General features: G+C 35.2%; 1 protein-coding gene and 1 pseudogene across 1 annotated transcript; one reads left to right on the top strand and one right to left on the bottom strand.

The window, feature by feature from the left end:
• Window positions 1-1,707: 1,707 nt before the first annotated feature.
• LOC110202855 (uncharacterized) lies at window positions 1,708-4,276 on the bottom strand. Its single transcript, XM_020979211.2, has 3 exons — window positions 4,089-4,276; window positions 2,950-3,025; window positions 1,708-2,505 (listed from the first exon to the last, which is right to left on the bottom strand). The coding sequence occupies exons 1-3, from the start codon at window positions 4,274-4,276 to the stop codon at window positions 1,708-1,710; spliced, it is 1,062 nt and encodes a 353-aa protein (XP_020834870.1).
• Window positions 4,277-4,616: 340 nt separating this feature from the next.
• LOC110202860 (purine nucleoside phosphorylase pseudogene) lies at window positions 4,617-6,370 on the top strand (annotated as a pseudogene).
• The last annotated feature ends 9,464 nt before the right edge of the window (window positions 6,371-15,834 follow it).

The raw sequence follows: 15,834 nt of genomic DNA, 5'->3' as shown, positions 1-15,834 counted from the left end.
TTCCTCGGAAGAGCTTCTTGCATGTTGTTTCCATTTCCTCTACTCTTACTCCTAATCTCAACTTCCCTCCTCATCACTCAACTGATGTGATCAAATTGATGGTTATGACCATCTTAATTGTCAAATCTGATTGTCTTTTTTTAGTCCTCATCCTTCTCAATCCATTTGTTGTATTTGACACTGTTGACCAACCTCTCCCCCAGGATGGTCTTTCCACACTGGTTCACTTCCTACCTATCTGACTTAACTTTCTTAGTCTCTCTTGCTGGCTCATTCATAACATGCCCCCTAACTGTGAGTGTTCCTCAAGATTGTGTCATAGGCCCTCTTCTCTTCTACGTACTCAGTAACTTCAGCAGCTCCTAGAGGTTTAATTTTCATCTGTATGTAATGACTCTTACACATTTATAGATCCAGCCCTAATGTTCTCCTATCTTCAGTCTCACATCACCAGTGGATGTATGTTGAACATTTCAAACTGTATGTCCCATAGACATCTCAAAGATCCAAACTGAATTATCTTTCCCTCCAAACTCTTCTTCCAAATTTCCCATTTTTGTTAAAGGTACCACCATACTTCCTGTGTCATGGAGATTATAATTAGCATTTACTTAGGTTCTTTGCCCTCACCATATCCAATCAGTTGCCAAATCTTGCCTTTTTTTCCTTCACAACACATTTTTCATTATACCCCTTTCTCCTTACTTAAAAAGCTACCACTTTAGTTCAAGTCCCTCATTACCTCATTACTCCATCGCCTTAGTTTGTTGTAATGACCTAATTGGTCTCCCTTCTTCAACTTTATCTCCACACCAGCATGTCCTCCATATTAAAATAATGTTCCTTAAGCACAGATCTGATCATGTTACTCTACTATTTGCTCAACTCCAGTGACTCCTTATTATTGCCTCTAGGACAAACTTTTAAAGACATAACATGACCTGCCCCTACAACTTCTCTTCCAATTTCTTTCTTCTCCCTTCTTTACAATGCAATACAGCTAAACTGGTCTTTTCAATGTTTTTTACTCATAACCCTGTATCTCCCATCTCTTTGCATTTTTACTAGCCTCCTTTCATTCCTGGAATGCACTCCTTCCTCACCTCTGCCCCATGAAATCACTTTTTTCCTTCAAGCTACAGCTCAAGCACTATCTTCTTGATTCCTCACCTCTACCACCCCCTGCTAATGTCCTCCCTCTCAAACTACCTGGTATTCAACCACTTCATATTTATTCCACACATATTTATACATGGATTTACCGTCTTCCTCATTACAACATAAGTTCTTTAAGAATAGGACCTCTTCATTATTTGGGTACTCTAGCGCAGTGCCTGGCACATAGGCTTAATTAGTTGATTAATTCTTCTGATCAGTGAGTGCATTCCCTAAATTGTCTTTCTCTCATTTCGTCTTTATCCTTACCCAGCCCTTTGAGAAAGAGTATACTTTTGAGTCTGTCTTTGCTAGTCAAAGCAGTTTTTAAGTTCTTCCATCAAGCTTATATAGAGGTTTAAGAGCTTTGGGCTACAATCTTATCTGTGCTCCACCTCCTCCAATATAAAGAACTGAACTTTTTCCTTCTTTTTCCTCCCTTCACAGTTTAATTTTATAGAGCTAACATCTAGTAATATAGCTTCTGTTTTAAAAGCTACAAAAAATTTTCATCCAAAATATTTAACCCTTGATCTTAGAAATATAACAACTTTAATAAGCTTTCATTTTGTCTATTTGACTCTTCAAAAATGGTGGAATTTTCAAGAATACTGAACCAGTTGGCAGTTTTGTTCTACTTTCTTCCTCCTGTTCCTCCCCTTTCAACTTTGACTTTTCAATAAGGATATATATTTCCAGCTGCTTTCCATGGCGAGGTTGGAGAAGTGGATAAGCAGTAACCCATTCATAAAATTTTATTTGCTCTTTCTTCACCTCAAGTTTTGGAACTGGAGGAATGTCGATAGGGATGCTATAAAAACGTCTTTCCTTGTGACTTTGCATAACTTTTCTCCCATATATCATGCGCTTTTGATGGTCTTTGATTTGCTTTGCCACTGATTCTCTCATCTGTTCTCTCGTTTTCTGGATGTCATTATCCTCTTTACTTTCTGCTGTCCAAATTCTGGGAGGAAATGTTTTCCTTGGGCTATCATGAGGGTATAGTATATATGTTTTGTTTCTAAGGTTTCTAGCATGTTTTGCTCTGTAAATATGCTTCTCTATCTGCTTTAGTTCTCTCTCATTTACTAAATAGTCCCATTTTTTTGGTGCCCATATTTTTTCTTCTTTAATTACTTCTGGCTCTTTGTATAGGCCAGGCACCTGTTCAGAAATAGACCTCTGGTATTCCTCCATAATTTCATCATGTCTCTTGGAATAATAAATCATAGCTTGGCTGAGCCAGTAGTCCAGGGATTCAGACTTGAGTTTACAGATGGCTTTATTCTCCTCTTGACATTTTTTAGCTAACAATCTTTGTGCAGCTCTACTATGTGTGCCACCTAAATTCTGTCAAAGTAAAGTATAGAATTTACAATAAAGAAGCTTTTCTCCAGAAAACACATTTTAAATATTTGCTTTCTATGGAGAATGCCAGGATCAGAGTGTTTTCTTACAATTGCTATAGAAGGAGACCTCTTTTATATTAGTGCAAGAATCTTTATGGTCACACTTCACTACCAAGTGTATCTCTCAAGCTTATTGGTCTGTGAGGCATCATCACCAAAAGTCAATAGGCAATTCTCCAAAAAAAAAAAATCCAATGTTGGATGATCACATATGAAAAATTTACAAAATAATATCACAGTTTACAAGTAGCTGGAAAGAACTGCCAGGAAAAAAACTTCCAATTAGAAGTTATAAGTTGGACTTCTAGACTTTTCAACCTATTGTTTATTTATTCTTCTGGTAGACTTTAAATTCCATGGTGATTTGGTATGGTAGTTTGCTTACCAATATCTTTTTCTCCAGAGGGGATCGGAGACCTCTGGCAATCCGAGGGTCTTGAATATTTTTGACCCAGGTTAACCTAGAAAATAAGGTAGAACCAGGCTAAGAGAAAAATCTTAGAAACTAAATGTTTACTAAAGTCTTTGGAACTGTCAAATGGTGCAACTTCGGAAATTAATATGATTTGATCAGTGAAAGTGACATTTAAAAAAGCAGCATTAACATCTCTGCCACTGCACCCTAAGGACCATAGGACTTACAGATAAAACCTTCGTTATGTTATGTCACCCATTCGAACGTGAGCTTCTTGAGAGCAGGAACTGGTTCACTTTTCCCAGGGTTTAGCACATAGTAAGAATGTAATAAATGCTTCATTCATTCATTCATTGTATACAGAAAACTAGCCTCTGAGTTATATGCCTTTGGTACATACTTTCCTGCGTGATTAAGCACCATTATATAATCTTTTAGTGTCCCAGGGAATTCACTAAAACTAAGTGAATGGGCAGGTGCTAATTTCCATTGGTAGTGGGAATTTCCTCAGGACCACAGATGCTGTCTAGTCCAACCATTTCATTTTACTGTTACCTATACCAATGGAAGAAAAAACAGATCCTGTTAAAAATTTTTCTAAAGGAAAAGGAAAAGTCTTTAAATGGTTTCTTAAGTGATAATGGGCCAAGAGGCATAATAATCTGCACGGTAATGATTAGGGCATTTCATTAGCCGACTGAAATATATTCTTGAGAAGACATATTGTTGCAGATAGAAAGCCAGCATCAGAATCAGAAAGTTTTATAAGTTCAAGACCTGCCTACATACTGGCTGTGTGACCCTGGGCAAGTCACTTAACCTAAGTGTCTTGGATAACTCTAAGATTATAAATTGCCAAGCTGCATTGATAGAAGGAATTGATTCATTGAGAGTTGCCAATATACCAATGAAAATACAGGTCTAGACCTTCCTTTCCCTACAAAAATATTTCCTGTTTTTTCCCTCAGGATAGACAACAGTTTCTCTAAAAGTCTCACAGCATGGTTATTTGCAGTTGGAGAAATAATTGTCCTTCCAAAGGAAGAGAACAAGAAACAAATCTATAACCTATCATCCTTTCTCCAAAAGGGAAATCTAGTGGTACTTACTGCTCTTGTGCACTTAATGTCAACCATTTTGAATCTTCAGCAGATTGGCAGGAAGATTGCAGCTCACTGTCCAAATGAGATCCTCCAGAGGTAGAAGTTTCTGTATGTGGAGGTATTTTGCTATCTTGAAAGAATTTCTTTTCTTTTGGTAGACATTCAGCAACTGACCTCTCTGCATTTAATTGCATATGCAGTATTTTTGCTTTCTGATGCTCTACTTTTAATGCCTTCTCTTCACTCAGTCTGTCCTCAACCCTAGACACTTAGATTCCCCTCCTCTTTCCTTCTGATTTGCTCTCTATTTTATACTCTGCCCCTAGTCTCCAAATCTGTTCTCTGTATGGTTTGTAGCAAATGGTTGCTTAGGATGAACATTTATTTGCTCTTGCCTTGGGTTTGTCTACAGGATAGATTAATGGCACTGTGAGGAAAGATCACAAACACTGCTTGTGTCATCATTGGCCAGGTTTGAAACAATTATGAAGTAGGGTGTTAAGGCATTAATGCACTAGTGTTGTGGCTGTGAGAGTAGAAATGAGGTGACATATCCAAGAGATGTTGGGAAGATAGACCTGACATTGACATTGGCAATTCTTCTACAATTGCAGATTGACACCTGCTTAGCAATTTGTAATTTTAAAGATTTGTCCATTATCACTGAAATGTTAATCAATTTGCCTAGAGCCATAACCAGTATGTACCAGTGGCAATACCCGAACATCCTTGAATCTATTCCCTCTTACTATGCCACATCACACTACCTCTCTCACACTACATTATAAAATAGTAAGCATTAAAACTACTTATTAATGCTTGAAAACCAGGAAATAAGGTTGGTGAAATAGACTAAAAAAGTACGACCAGATTCAGAGCTCGGCACAGCAGAGCAGAGTGGAGAGGAGTAGACCAAAGCAAAGAAGAGGAGAGTACCACAAGGGAGACATGGAGAATCATTTCAAGTATGAGGATTATAAGAAAACTGCTGAGTAGCTATTATCCCAAACTAAATATCAACCTGAAATTGCAGTGATCTGTGGTTCTGAATTGGGGGAGCTGGCAAATAGACTGACCCAACTCCAGGCCTTTGACTACAATGAGATACCCAGCTTTCCTCAAAGCACAGTACCAGGACACGCAGGATGGCTGGTATTTGGATTCTTAAATGACAAGTGCTGTGTGATGATACAGGGCTGATTCCACCCTTGTGAAGGCTACCCACTCTGGAAGGTAGCATTCCATGTGAGGGTTTTTCAACTTATGAATGTGCACACCTTAATTGTCACCAATGCTGCTGGTGGGCTGAACCCTGAATATAAAGTTGGGGATGTTATGCTGATCCAAGATCATATCAACTCAGAGGCCCCAATGATGAGAGGTTTGGAGAAAGGTTTCTTCCCATGTCTGATGCCTACGTCAGCATTCTGAGACAGAAGGCCCATTGCATATGGAAGCAAATGGAACAGGAACGACCACTGCAGGAAGGAACTTTGAAACCATTGCAGAGTGTCAGTTTCTGCAGAAACTAGGGTCTGATGCTGTTGGCATGAGTACAGTACCAGAGGTGATAGTGGCCAGGCATTGTAGCATTCCAGTCTTTGGATTCTCCCTCATTATGAACGAATTAGTATTGGATCATGAAAGCTAGGAGACCACCAATCACAAAGAGGTACTGGTGACTGGGCTCCTGGCTGCTGAGAAGTTGGAGCAACTTGTCTGTACTCTTGTGTAAAACATGCAGCCACCTTCTGAGAAGACTTTTTGACCCACAGGCTGCCTGGCGTCTCCTTTCCCGGCTACCCACTTTGTATTCCAGACAGTGGCCAGCTTTGCCTCTTTGCTTTGAGCCATTTAGCTTTTTGGCCTGAGATTGTGGTAGAGAAGTGAGAAATATTTGTTTTCCACCTCCTTGGAATATCTACTTATCCTTTCAGGCCCTTCCTAATGGTACCTAATTCTTTTTTATTCCATTTGTCCCTTCCCCACCATGGAAAGCTGGATCATTCTATTGTAGCTCCTACCCACAGCCAATATCCTAACATCCTTCATTCTACCTCCAGTAGACTCGTCTAGGGATTAAGTCCACTTTACAGTAAGATTAGTGCTAACATTTTGAGAAGACCACTCATACATTCCCTAAGGCCTCATTTTGCCATCCTATGACTTCTAAGGTCCTTTGTGGTCCAGACCAGTGGGTATCACAAATTTAGTACTATGTGGGAATAAAAAGACAGACAGAAATGTTTCTGCCTTTCTATGCTGAATGCTTGACTGGATGAGAAACAACAGTTTAGGCTATAAGAATGTGTAAGTATGATGATGACAAAAGGTATACTGGCTTCTTAGACAATAAATAATGGATGTTTCACTGGCTGTATATTAAAAAAAAAAGACCAGTTGAACACATAACCTAGGGGCTCAGTCAACCCAAGAACACAAACTAATGAGGGAAGAAATCCCTATTCAAGAACAACCAGTGGGAAAACTGACAGAAATTGGGCTTAGATCAACATCTTATCAAAAAGCTTCATGGATAAATGGCCTTAACATAAAATGCCACATTATAAAAACAAAGAGAATATAAGTATCTTTCATATTTACAGTTTTGGAAATAATTCATACCAAAACAAAGAATAGAGTATTTGAACAAAGAAAATCAATTGACTTAGAATAAGAAAAGAAACTCACCTTTGGGGAAAAAATCTTCATATCAAATAGTCCTATTAAAGGTCTGATGCCCAAGATATATACAGAATTCATTATATACGTATGTGTGTGTATATATATACACACACACACACACACACACATATAATCAAAAGCCATTCTCTAATAGATAAGTGATCAACAGATATGAACAGTTTTTAAAAGATGACATACAAATGGTTAACAACCATATAAAAATGTTCTAAATTACTAGTAATAATGGCAGCTGAGTGGCTCACTAGATATAACCCTAGGCCTAGAGTTAACAAAACCTGAGTTCAAATCCACCCTCAGACACTTACTAGTTGTGTGATCCAGGACAAGCCACTTAACCTCTGAGTCAGTTTCCTCATCTGTAAAATGGGAAGAATAATAAAACCTTCCTCCCAGGGTGGTTGTGAGGATCAAATGAGATAATAATTGTAAAGTGTTTAGCTAAGTGCCTAGCACATAGTAAGTACTACATAAAGGTTAGCTATTATTAGTATTATTAAATAAATATCTAAGAAATCGTGAGGTTTCACCTCTCTTCAAAGTGACAAACATGATAAAAGATGAAAGTAGTCGTTATTGAAAGGTCTTATGAAAAGCACATTAAAACTGTTGGGTTGTGAATTGATCCAAACTTTCTGAAAAATAATTTGGAACTATGCTAGAAAAATGAAGTATTTGACATTAGTGATACCACTACAAGAAATGTACAAAAAGAAATTCTAAGAGGGAAATTTTGTATATATGACAAAATATTTATAGAAGCATTTTTTAAGTAGCCAGAAACTTGAAATCAGAAGGGTGCACCTTGTCTAGGGAATGGGTAAGAAAGTTGTGGTATATGAATATAAATATACTGAAATAATAGTGAACCCTAAGAAATGACAAATATTAAATCAGAAGGTCTTAGGAAAATATGTTTGAATGAATACAAAATAAAGTAAGCAGAGCCAAAAGAACAATATACATAATGGCTACAATAATGTAAAGTAAAACATGAAAACACTTCAGAACTCAATAAGCAATCTTAATTCCAGAGTATTGATGATATAAATATACCTCAGTCAGTCATTCAATAAACATTTAAATGCCTCCTATGTGCTGGGCACTATGCTAAGTGCTAATGATACAAAGAAAAACAAAAACCATTCCCTACTCTTAAGCTCAGTCTGAGGGAGATAATATGCTAATAACTATGTACAAACAAGTTATATGTAAATTTTTTTTAAATCAAGTTATATGCAGGATAAACTGGACATAAACAAGAGAGGCACTAGAATTAAGGAGCATCTCAGTAGAGAGGTCTTGTACTATGGAAGCAGAATACCCTCAGACACGGTCAATGACTTTTTGTTACATAAAAATTCTGTAAGGGACAAGTAATGCGAAATGATATAAAAGAAGAACAATAAACAAAAAATAAAATTGAAGTAAGCACTATCTATAGCAATCACCTGAGCTACCATTCTAATAAGCTTGTCAAAATGAAATAAAGTGAGTTTGGCAAATTTGCTTTTTATGAAGCAGAGCTGGCTCTTACCAGTTTTCCATGGTGTATTCTTATGAAAATATCACCTCTCTCTCCTTCTACTAAGTTTCACACAAATAAAAAGAGTAGATTTGGAGTCCAAGGACCTGTATTCAGACCCCGCTTCTGCCATTTACTGCCAACCTCTTCCTAGCTCCAATTCTAGAATTTTGTCTACTATACCATGCTACTCAAGGAAGAGGCAAGCAGTTTATCTGAGCCAGACTACAAACTAATTGAGGACAATCAAACATGTTCATACCATAACCCTACTTATCTTAAGTTTCAGTTATCTTTTAACTGTTTTCACTCTGTACTTACTATTCTGAAGATAATCCTGCTTAATAGAGGAAGAGATGCAGAATAGCTGAATAGTTCTGCTTTCTTTCTCATATTTATTTTCCTTGTATCATCCAAGTGAAATAGGATTCCTATTTCTACAATGAACTTCCTCTTGCCTGTAACATACCTTATTTCTTCTTTTTAAATTTAATTTTTTCTCAATTAACAAAAATCTAGTTTCTTTTTTTTTCTCAGTTAGCTGTTTTCCTTCTAATTTTAATACTGGTTTTGTTTGTACAATAATTTTTTAATTTTATGTAATCAAAATTGTTCATTTTATTTTCCATGATCCTCTCCATCCCTTTTTTGGGCATGAACTCTTCTCTTATCCATAATTGTTAAAGATATTTTTTCCTTGCTTCTCTAAAACAAGATCTAAAGGATCTTAAAAATAATATCCAAGTCATGTGTCTATACATGGTATGAAATACAGATCTAAACCTAATTTTTGCTAGACTGCTTCTTAGTCGGCCTAGCAGTTTTTGTCAAATAGTGAGTGAGTCTTTAACCAAATAGTAGCCAAAGACTTTGGGTTTGTCAAACACTATGTTACTTTGTTTTCTTCCATATGTTGTGTTCCTAATTTGTTCCACTGATCAACCTTTTTATGTTTAATCATTATCAAAAAGTTTTGATGACTATAGCTTTCTAGTGCTAGGTCCTTTTTTTCCCACCTTTTTTTTTTTTATTTCCCTTGAGATTCCTGAACCTTTGTTCTTCCAAATGAATTTATTCTCTCTAGCTCTTCAAAATAATCTTTTGGTCAAGTGAACAAGCATTTTTTAAGTGCCTACTATGTGCCATGAACTGTACTATATACTGGGGATATGAAGAAAAGTAAAAAATAGACCTTGATCTCAAGGAGCTCAACAGTCAATTGGGAGACATGATATGCTAACAACTATGTATAAATAAGATATATACAGGATAAATTGAAATAATTTCAGAGAGAATCCCTATTAAGCACTAGAAAGGCTTCTTACAGAAGCTAGAATTTTAACTGGAAATTCAAGGAAGCTAGGAGGCAGAGAGGAGAGAGGAGAGAACTCCAGGTGTGGGGAACAGCAAGTGAAAATTCATGGAGTTGGATTATAGAGTGTCTTAAGGAACAGGAAGGATGCCAATGTCACTGGATAAATAAAGTATATGGAGGAGAATAAGATGTAAGAAGAATGTAAAGATCGAAAGGAATCTGGTTATGAAAGGTTTTAAAAGCCAAAGAATGCATTTATGTGATCCTGAAACTAATTGGAAGTCTCTATAATTTATTGAATGGGGGAAATAATATAGTCAGACCTGCACTTTAGGAAAACCAATTTGAAAACTAAATGGAGGATAGATTGTAAAGTGGGGAGAGACCTAAGGCAGGGCATCCAAGTGTCACGCTATTTGTAATAGCCTAGGTGTAAGGTGATGAAGGCCTGCACCAGGATGGTAACAGTATTAAAAGAGAGAAGGGGGCATATACAGAGATGTGATGAACGTAAAACCAACAGGATTTGTCAACTGATTGGAAAAGGGGGGTTGATAATGTGACAAATTAAAGATGATACTGAGGGTGTGAGCTTAGGTGATGGTGGTGCCTCAACAGTAATTGGGTTATAGTTTGGTATGGCATTGAATAAGTAAATTACTACAGGTAGTATTTTCATTTTCAATTATATTGGCATTGTGTGACCATGTGTAATTAATATTTCTTCCTTAATTTAGTTCTATATTTCTCTAAAGAGCATTTTATAATTGTATTCATATATTCTTCTTTGTGTTGGTAGACACCCAAATATTTTATACATTCTATAATTATTTTGAGAAGTTTTTCTATCTCTTCCTGATAAGTTTTGTTGGTAATACACAGATATACTGATGATATGTGGATTTATTTTATATACTTCAGCTCTGTCGAAGTTATTTCATCAATTTTTAGTTTACTCTTTTGGGTTCTATAGATCGGGGATTCTTAACCTGGGATCTGTGCAAATTTTTCATAAAACATTATCTCAATATAATTGCTTTCCTCTGTAATCCTGTGTATGTTATTTTATGCATTTAAAAATATCATACTGAAAAGAGGTCCATATGCTTCACAAAACTCTCAAAGGGGTCAGTCATATAAAATAAGTTAAGAATTCCTACTCTATATAGACCATCATTTCATCTGCAAAAAAGCAGTAGTTGTTTTCTCTTTGTTCATGTTTATTCCCTCAATTTCTTTTTCATGTCTTACGGCTATAATTAGCATTTCTAACACTACATCAGACAGAAGTGGCGATAATGTGCTTTATCCGTAATCTTATTAGACCTTTGTCTCTGTCCATTAAATATAATGCTGGCTTTTGTTTTTAGATAGATACTATTTATTACATTAAGGAAAAGTCCATTTATTCACTTTCTAGGGACTTAGCTATAAGTATTGTATCTTGTGAAAAGCCTTTTCCACATTTATTGAGATATTCATATGGTTTTTATATTTACATGTCTTATGTATATATATATATATATATATATATATATATATATATATCATATACATATATATAGTTGATAGTTTTACTAATGTTGAATTAACCTCACATTTCTGGTGTAACTACATCCTGGCTAGATTGTATGATCTTTTTTATATGTTTTTATAGCATATTTGATAAAATTTTATTTAAAAATTTTATGTCAATGTTCATTGAGGATTTTGATCTATATAGTTTTCCTTTCTCTCTCTTGGTTCTTTCTGGTTTAGTTGGCAAGACCATGTTTGTATTATAGAAGGAATTTGGTAGAAACTCTTCCCTTTAAAAAAATGTTTTATGTAATATTGGAATTAATTGTTCTTTGAATGCTTGATAGAATTTGCTTGTACATGGTCCCAGGGGTTTTCTTTGGGAGTTCATATATAGCTTATTACAAATTCTTATGATATTGGGTTATTTAAATGCTCTATTTCTTATCCTGCTAATCTGGGCATTGAAAAATTTTACAAACATCTATCAGCTTCATTAAGTTGCCAATTTTATTGGCATATAAATGTGCAAAGTAATTACTAATGATTTCCATTATTTCCTCATTTGTTGTGATTTCTCCTTTTTACATCTTTTGATACTGGTAATTTGGTTTGCCTGTTTCTTTTAAAAATCAGATTAGCTAATGATTTATCTTCCCTCTTACTCCCCAAAAAGAAATAGCTCTTCATTTGTTTTTTTCTTTCAATTTTATTAATCGCTTACTTGATTTTTAGAATTTTTATACTGGTGTTTTACTGAGGCTTTAAATTTTTTTTGTTTTCTAGGTTGTTTTTATAGTTACATAATCACTTCATTGATCTGTTCCTTCTTTCTTGTTTAACAAAAATGTTCAGAGACATAAATTTTCCCTTAAGTACTATTTTGGCTGTATTCCCAAAATGTCAGTATATTGTCTCACTGCTGTTATGATCCTTAGTGAAATTATCTGTGGTTTCTATTTTTTGTTCTTTGACCTGTACTATACAATTCTGTTATTTAGTATTTAATTAATTTTAATCCTGCAGTGGCCCTTATTAAATGTAACTTTATTCTATGGTGGTCAGTAAATCATGTTTAATATTTCTGCTTTTGTGCATTTGTGAGGTTCTTATGCCCTAATACATGGTCAATGTTTCTAAAGGCTTCATGCACAGTTGATAAATATGTATGCTCCCATTTTCATTCAGTAATTGCGGGGATTCTATCATATCTAACTTCCAAAAATCTATTCAGGCTTAGCTTTTTTCTTGTTTATTTGTTTGTTAGATTTGTCTAAGGGGTATATTAGAATCTCTTCTAATAATAGTTTTACTGTATTTCTCCCTATAACTTGTTTACCTTTTCCTTTACTTTTTTTTTTAATGCTATGGCATTGGGTACATATATATTAACATTAATTCATTTTGTATTCTTTTAGCACAATGAATTATTATCTTTTAATTGAGCCTGTTTTTGCTGCTACTTTATCTAAGATTATGATTGATACCCCTATCTTTTTAAGTTCAGATGAAGTACAATAGATATTGCTCTAGCCCCTTGTTTGAACTCTGTTGGGGATTTTTATGTTCCAAAAGTATTTCTTCTAAATGCCATGTTTATTGTTAGATTCTGCTTCCTAATCCATTTTGCTTTCAACTTTCCATTGTTATAGTGAGTTAATCTCATCCACATTAACAGTTATGATCACTCTTCATTCTATTCTCTTACATTCTCTTAGAAGAATGTAAATACTTCATTCTTATTTAGTCCCTTTTGATAGCCCCCTCTTTCTTACCAATGCATGTTTCTCTGACTTCCATGTTTGTTTTTCAAAGTTTCTTCCCAGCTCTGGCCTTTTCATCAGGAATGACTGAAAGTCCTCTATTTTATTAAAGATACATTTTCTCCTTTGTAGGATTATACTGAGTTTGGGGCAATAGGTTACTTGGGGTTATAAGTCTATATTTTCTGCCTTTTGGAAAGCCATATTCCATTTATTCTGCTCCTTTAAAAAATCTTATGTGACCCTGAATTTGGCTCTTTGGTACTTAAAATCTTTGAAGCTGCTTGCAGTATTTTCTTTTTGACTGGTAGTTTTAGATTTTGGCTATAATATTTCTGGGAATTTTCATTTTGGTATTTCTTTCAGGAGGTGACTGGTGGATTCTTTCTATTTTCACATTGCCATTTGGTTCTAATAGCTATGGGCATTTTCTTTCATGATTTCTTGAAATATTCAAGCCTTTTTTTTGGTCATGGATTCCAAGTAGTCCAATAATTCTTCAGTCTTCTCGTTGATCTAATTTTGAGGTCATTTGTTTTGTTTTGTTTATGAGACACCTTATATTTTGCTCTATTTAATATTTTGACTTTGTTTTAATATTTCTTCTTGTCTCATGACTCACTAACTGTTGTTTGATCCACGCAACTTTTCAAGGTTATCTGTTGCTTAGGAAAAGTTTTGTACCTCTTGTATTAAGCTATTAATTTTCCTTCAGAGTCTTTCTTCTAAAACTTTTTCTTTGCCAATTCTTTCTTCTAATGTTATTTCATTTATAATTTTTAAAATTTTACTTGACTTTTGCTTTAGTTCTCCAAGAATTCTAGCTGAACTTATATTTAACCTGTGTAGGCTTTGCTTATATTTTTGGAATCATTCTCTTCCTCAAGGTTTGTTCTTAGGGATCTTGGTCACCATAATAGCACTTTATAATGGGAGCCTTTTTTTTGGGGGGGTTTACTCTTTCCTCTGGCCTTACTTTTTGAATGGAGCCTTTGTTAGGGCCGGGCTCTGTAAGACATCCTGCAGGGAATGTCTTAGTTTAGTCATAATTTGTATTGCCTTGGGACCACGTGGCTGCTTTCTCTGGATATTGAGTGCTAGGCTCTTCAGGCCACAGACCAGCAGACTTTTAGTGGGCCCAAATTAATCTGTAAAAACATAGTATCCCAACTGCTAAATGATCTTGTAATATTTAAGCATTTTTGAAAATGGTGTTGATTGAGGCTCCCAGACATTTAGGGGTCATAAATTAACTCCACTACTGTCCCAAGCCTATTGTTTCTTAAAGGATAGTCCTGTGAGTTGATACCTGCAGAGACATAAACTCCTGATTAGCTGAGACCTTTAAGATCCTGACTGGACAGACTTTGGAATAAGTATTAATTTTTAAAATTAATTATTTTTAGCTTTCAACAATCACTTTCATAGGCTTTTGAGTTTTAAATTTTCTCCCCTTCCTTCCCTCCCTAAGGTATGCAATCTGATATAGGCTCTACATATACATTCCTATTAAACATATTTTCACATTAGTCATGTTGTAAAGAATTAGAACCAAAATGAGGAACCACAAGAAACAAAACAAAACACAAGAAAAAAAAGCAAATAGTATGCTTCCATCTGCATTCAAACTTTATAGTTCTTTCTCTAGATGTGGATAACATTCTCCATCTTGTCTTAGATCCTTGCATTGCTAAGAAAAGCCTAGTCTATCAAAGTCAGTCATCACACAATGTGGCTGTTACTGTGTACAATGTTCTCCTGGTTCTGCTCATTTCACTCAGCATCAGTTCATATAAGTCTTTCCAGATTTTTCTGAAGTCTGCCTGCTCATCATTTCTTATAGCACAATAGTATTCCATTACATTTATACACCACAACTTGTTCAGCCATTCCCTGGTTGATGGGCATCCCCTCCATTTCCAATTCTTTGCCACCACAAAAAGAGCTGCTGTAAAAATGTTTGTACATGTGGGTACTTTTCCCATTTTTATGATGTCTTTGGGATACAGACCTAGAAGTGGTATTGCTGGGTCAAAGGGTGTGCACATCTTTATAGCCCTTTGTGCATAGTTCAAAATTGATCTCTAAAATGGTTGGATCAGTCCACAACTTCAACAATGCATTAGTGTTCCAATTTTTCCACATCTTCTCCAACATTTGTTATTTTCCTGTTTTGTCATGTTAGCCAATCTGATAGGTTCAATGTGGTACCCCAGAATTGTTTTGATTTGCATTTCTCTATTCAATAGGTTTAGAGCATTTTTTCACATGACTACAGATAGCTTTAATTTCTTCCTCTGAAAATTGCCTGTTCATATCCTTTGACCATTTATCAGTTGGGGAATGACTTGTATTCTTATAAATTTGACTTCTCTATATATTTTACAAATGAAGCCTTTATCAGAGATACTGGTTGTAAAAATTCTTTCCCAGTTTTCTGCTTCCGTCCTAACCTTGTTTGCATTGACTTTGTGCAAAAACTTTCAATTTAATGTAATCAAAATTATCCATTTTGTATTTCATAAATGTTCTCTATCTTGTTTGGTCATAAATTCTTCTGTTCTCCATAAATATTGACAGGTAAACTGTTCCTTGCTCTCCCAGTTTGCTTATAGTATCAGCCTAAGTATTAATTTTTAAATGTTAAGATGAAGATTACCTAGGAGCCCTGAGATACATGGAGGAGCTTGCCCTCTTCAACATGTTCCTTTATTCCCAGTTCCTGTACCCCAAAGATTGCTAAGAACAGATTTCCCTTATAAAATCTTCCTTTCTTGATCTCAAAAAGCTCACTTACTCTTTAAGTATTGTTTTGTCTGTTCTAATCTGTATAAATTCACTGATTCCTATTTACTGTTTGCTTGGATAAATGGGTTTGTTCATTATCTGATATTTTTTGTGTACCAAGCCATTTGGTAAGAGGGAGCT

This window comes from Phascolarctos cinereus, unplaced genomic scaffold, assembly GCF_003287225.1.
Source record: "Phascolarctos cinereus isolate Bilbo 61053 unplaced genomic scaffold, phaCin_HiC Scaffold_3;HRSCAF=262, whole genome shotgun sequence".
Taxonomy (NCBI): domain Eukaryota; kingdom Metazoa; phylum Chordata; class Mammalia; order Diprotodontia; family Phascolarctidae; genus Phascolarctos; species Phascolarctos cinereus.
The sequence above is the reverse complement of the archived record's forward strand: the minus strand, read 5'-3'. Positions and strand labels throughout refer to the sequence as shown.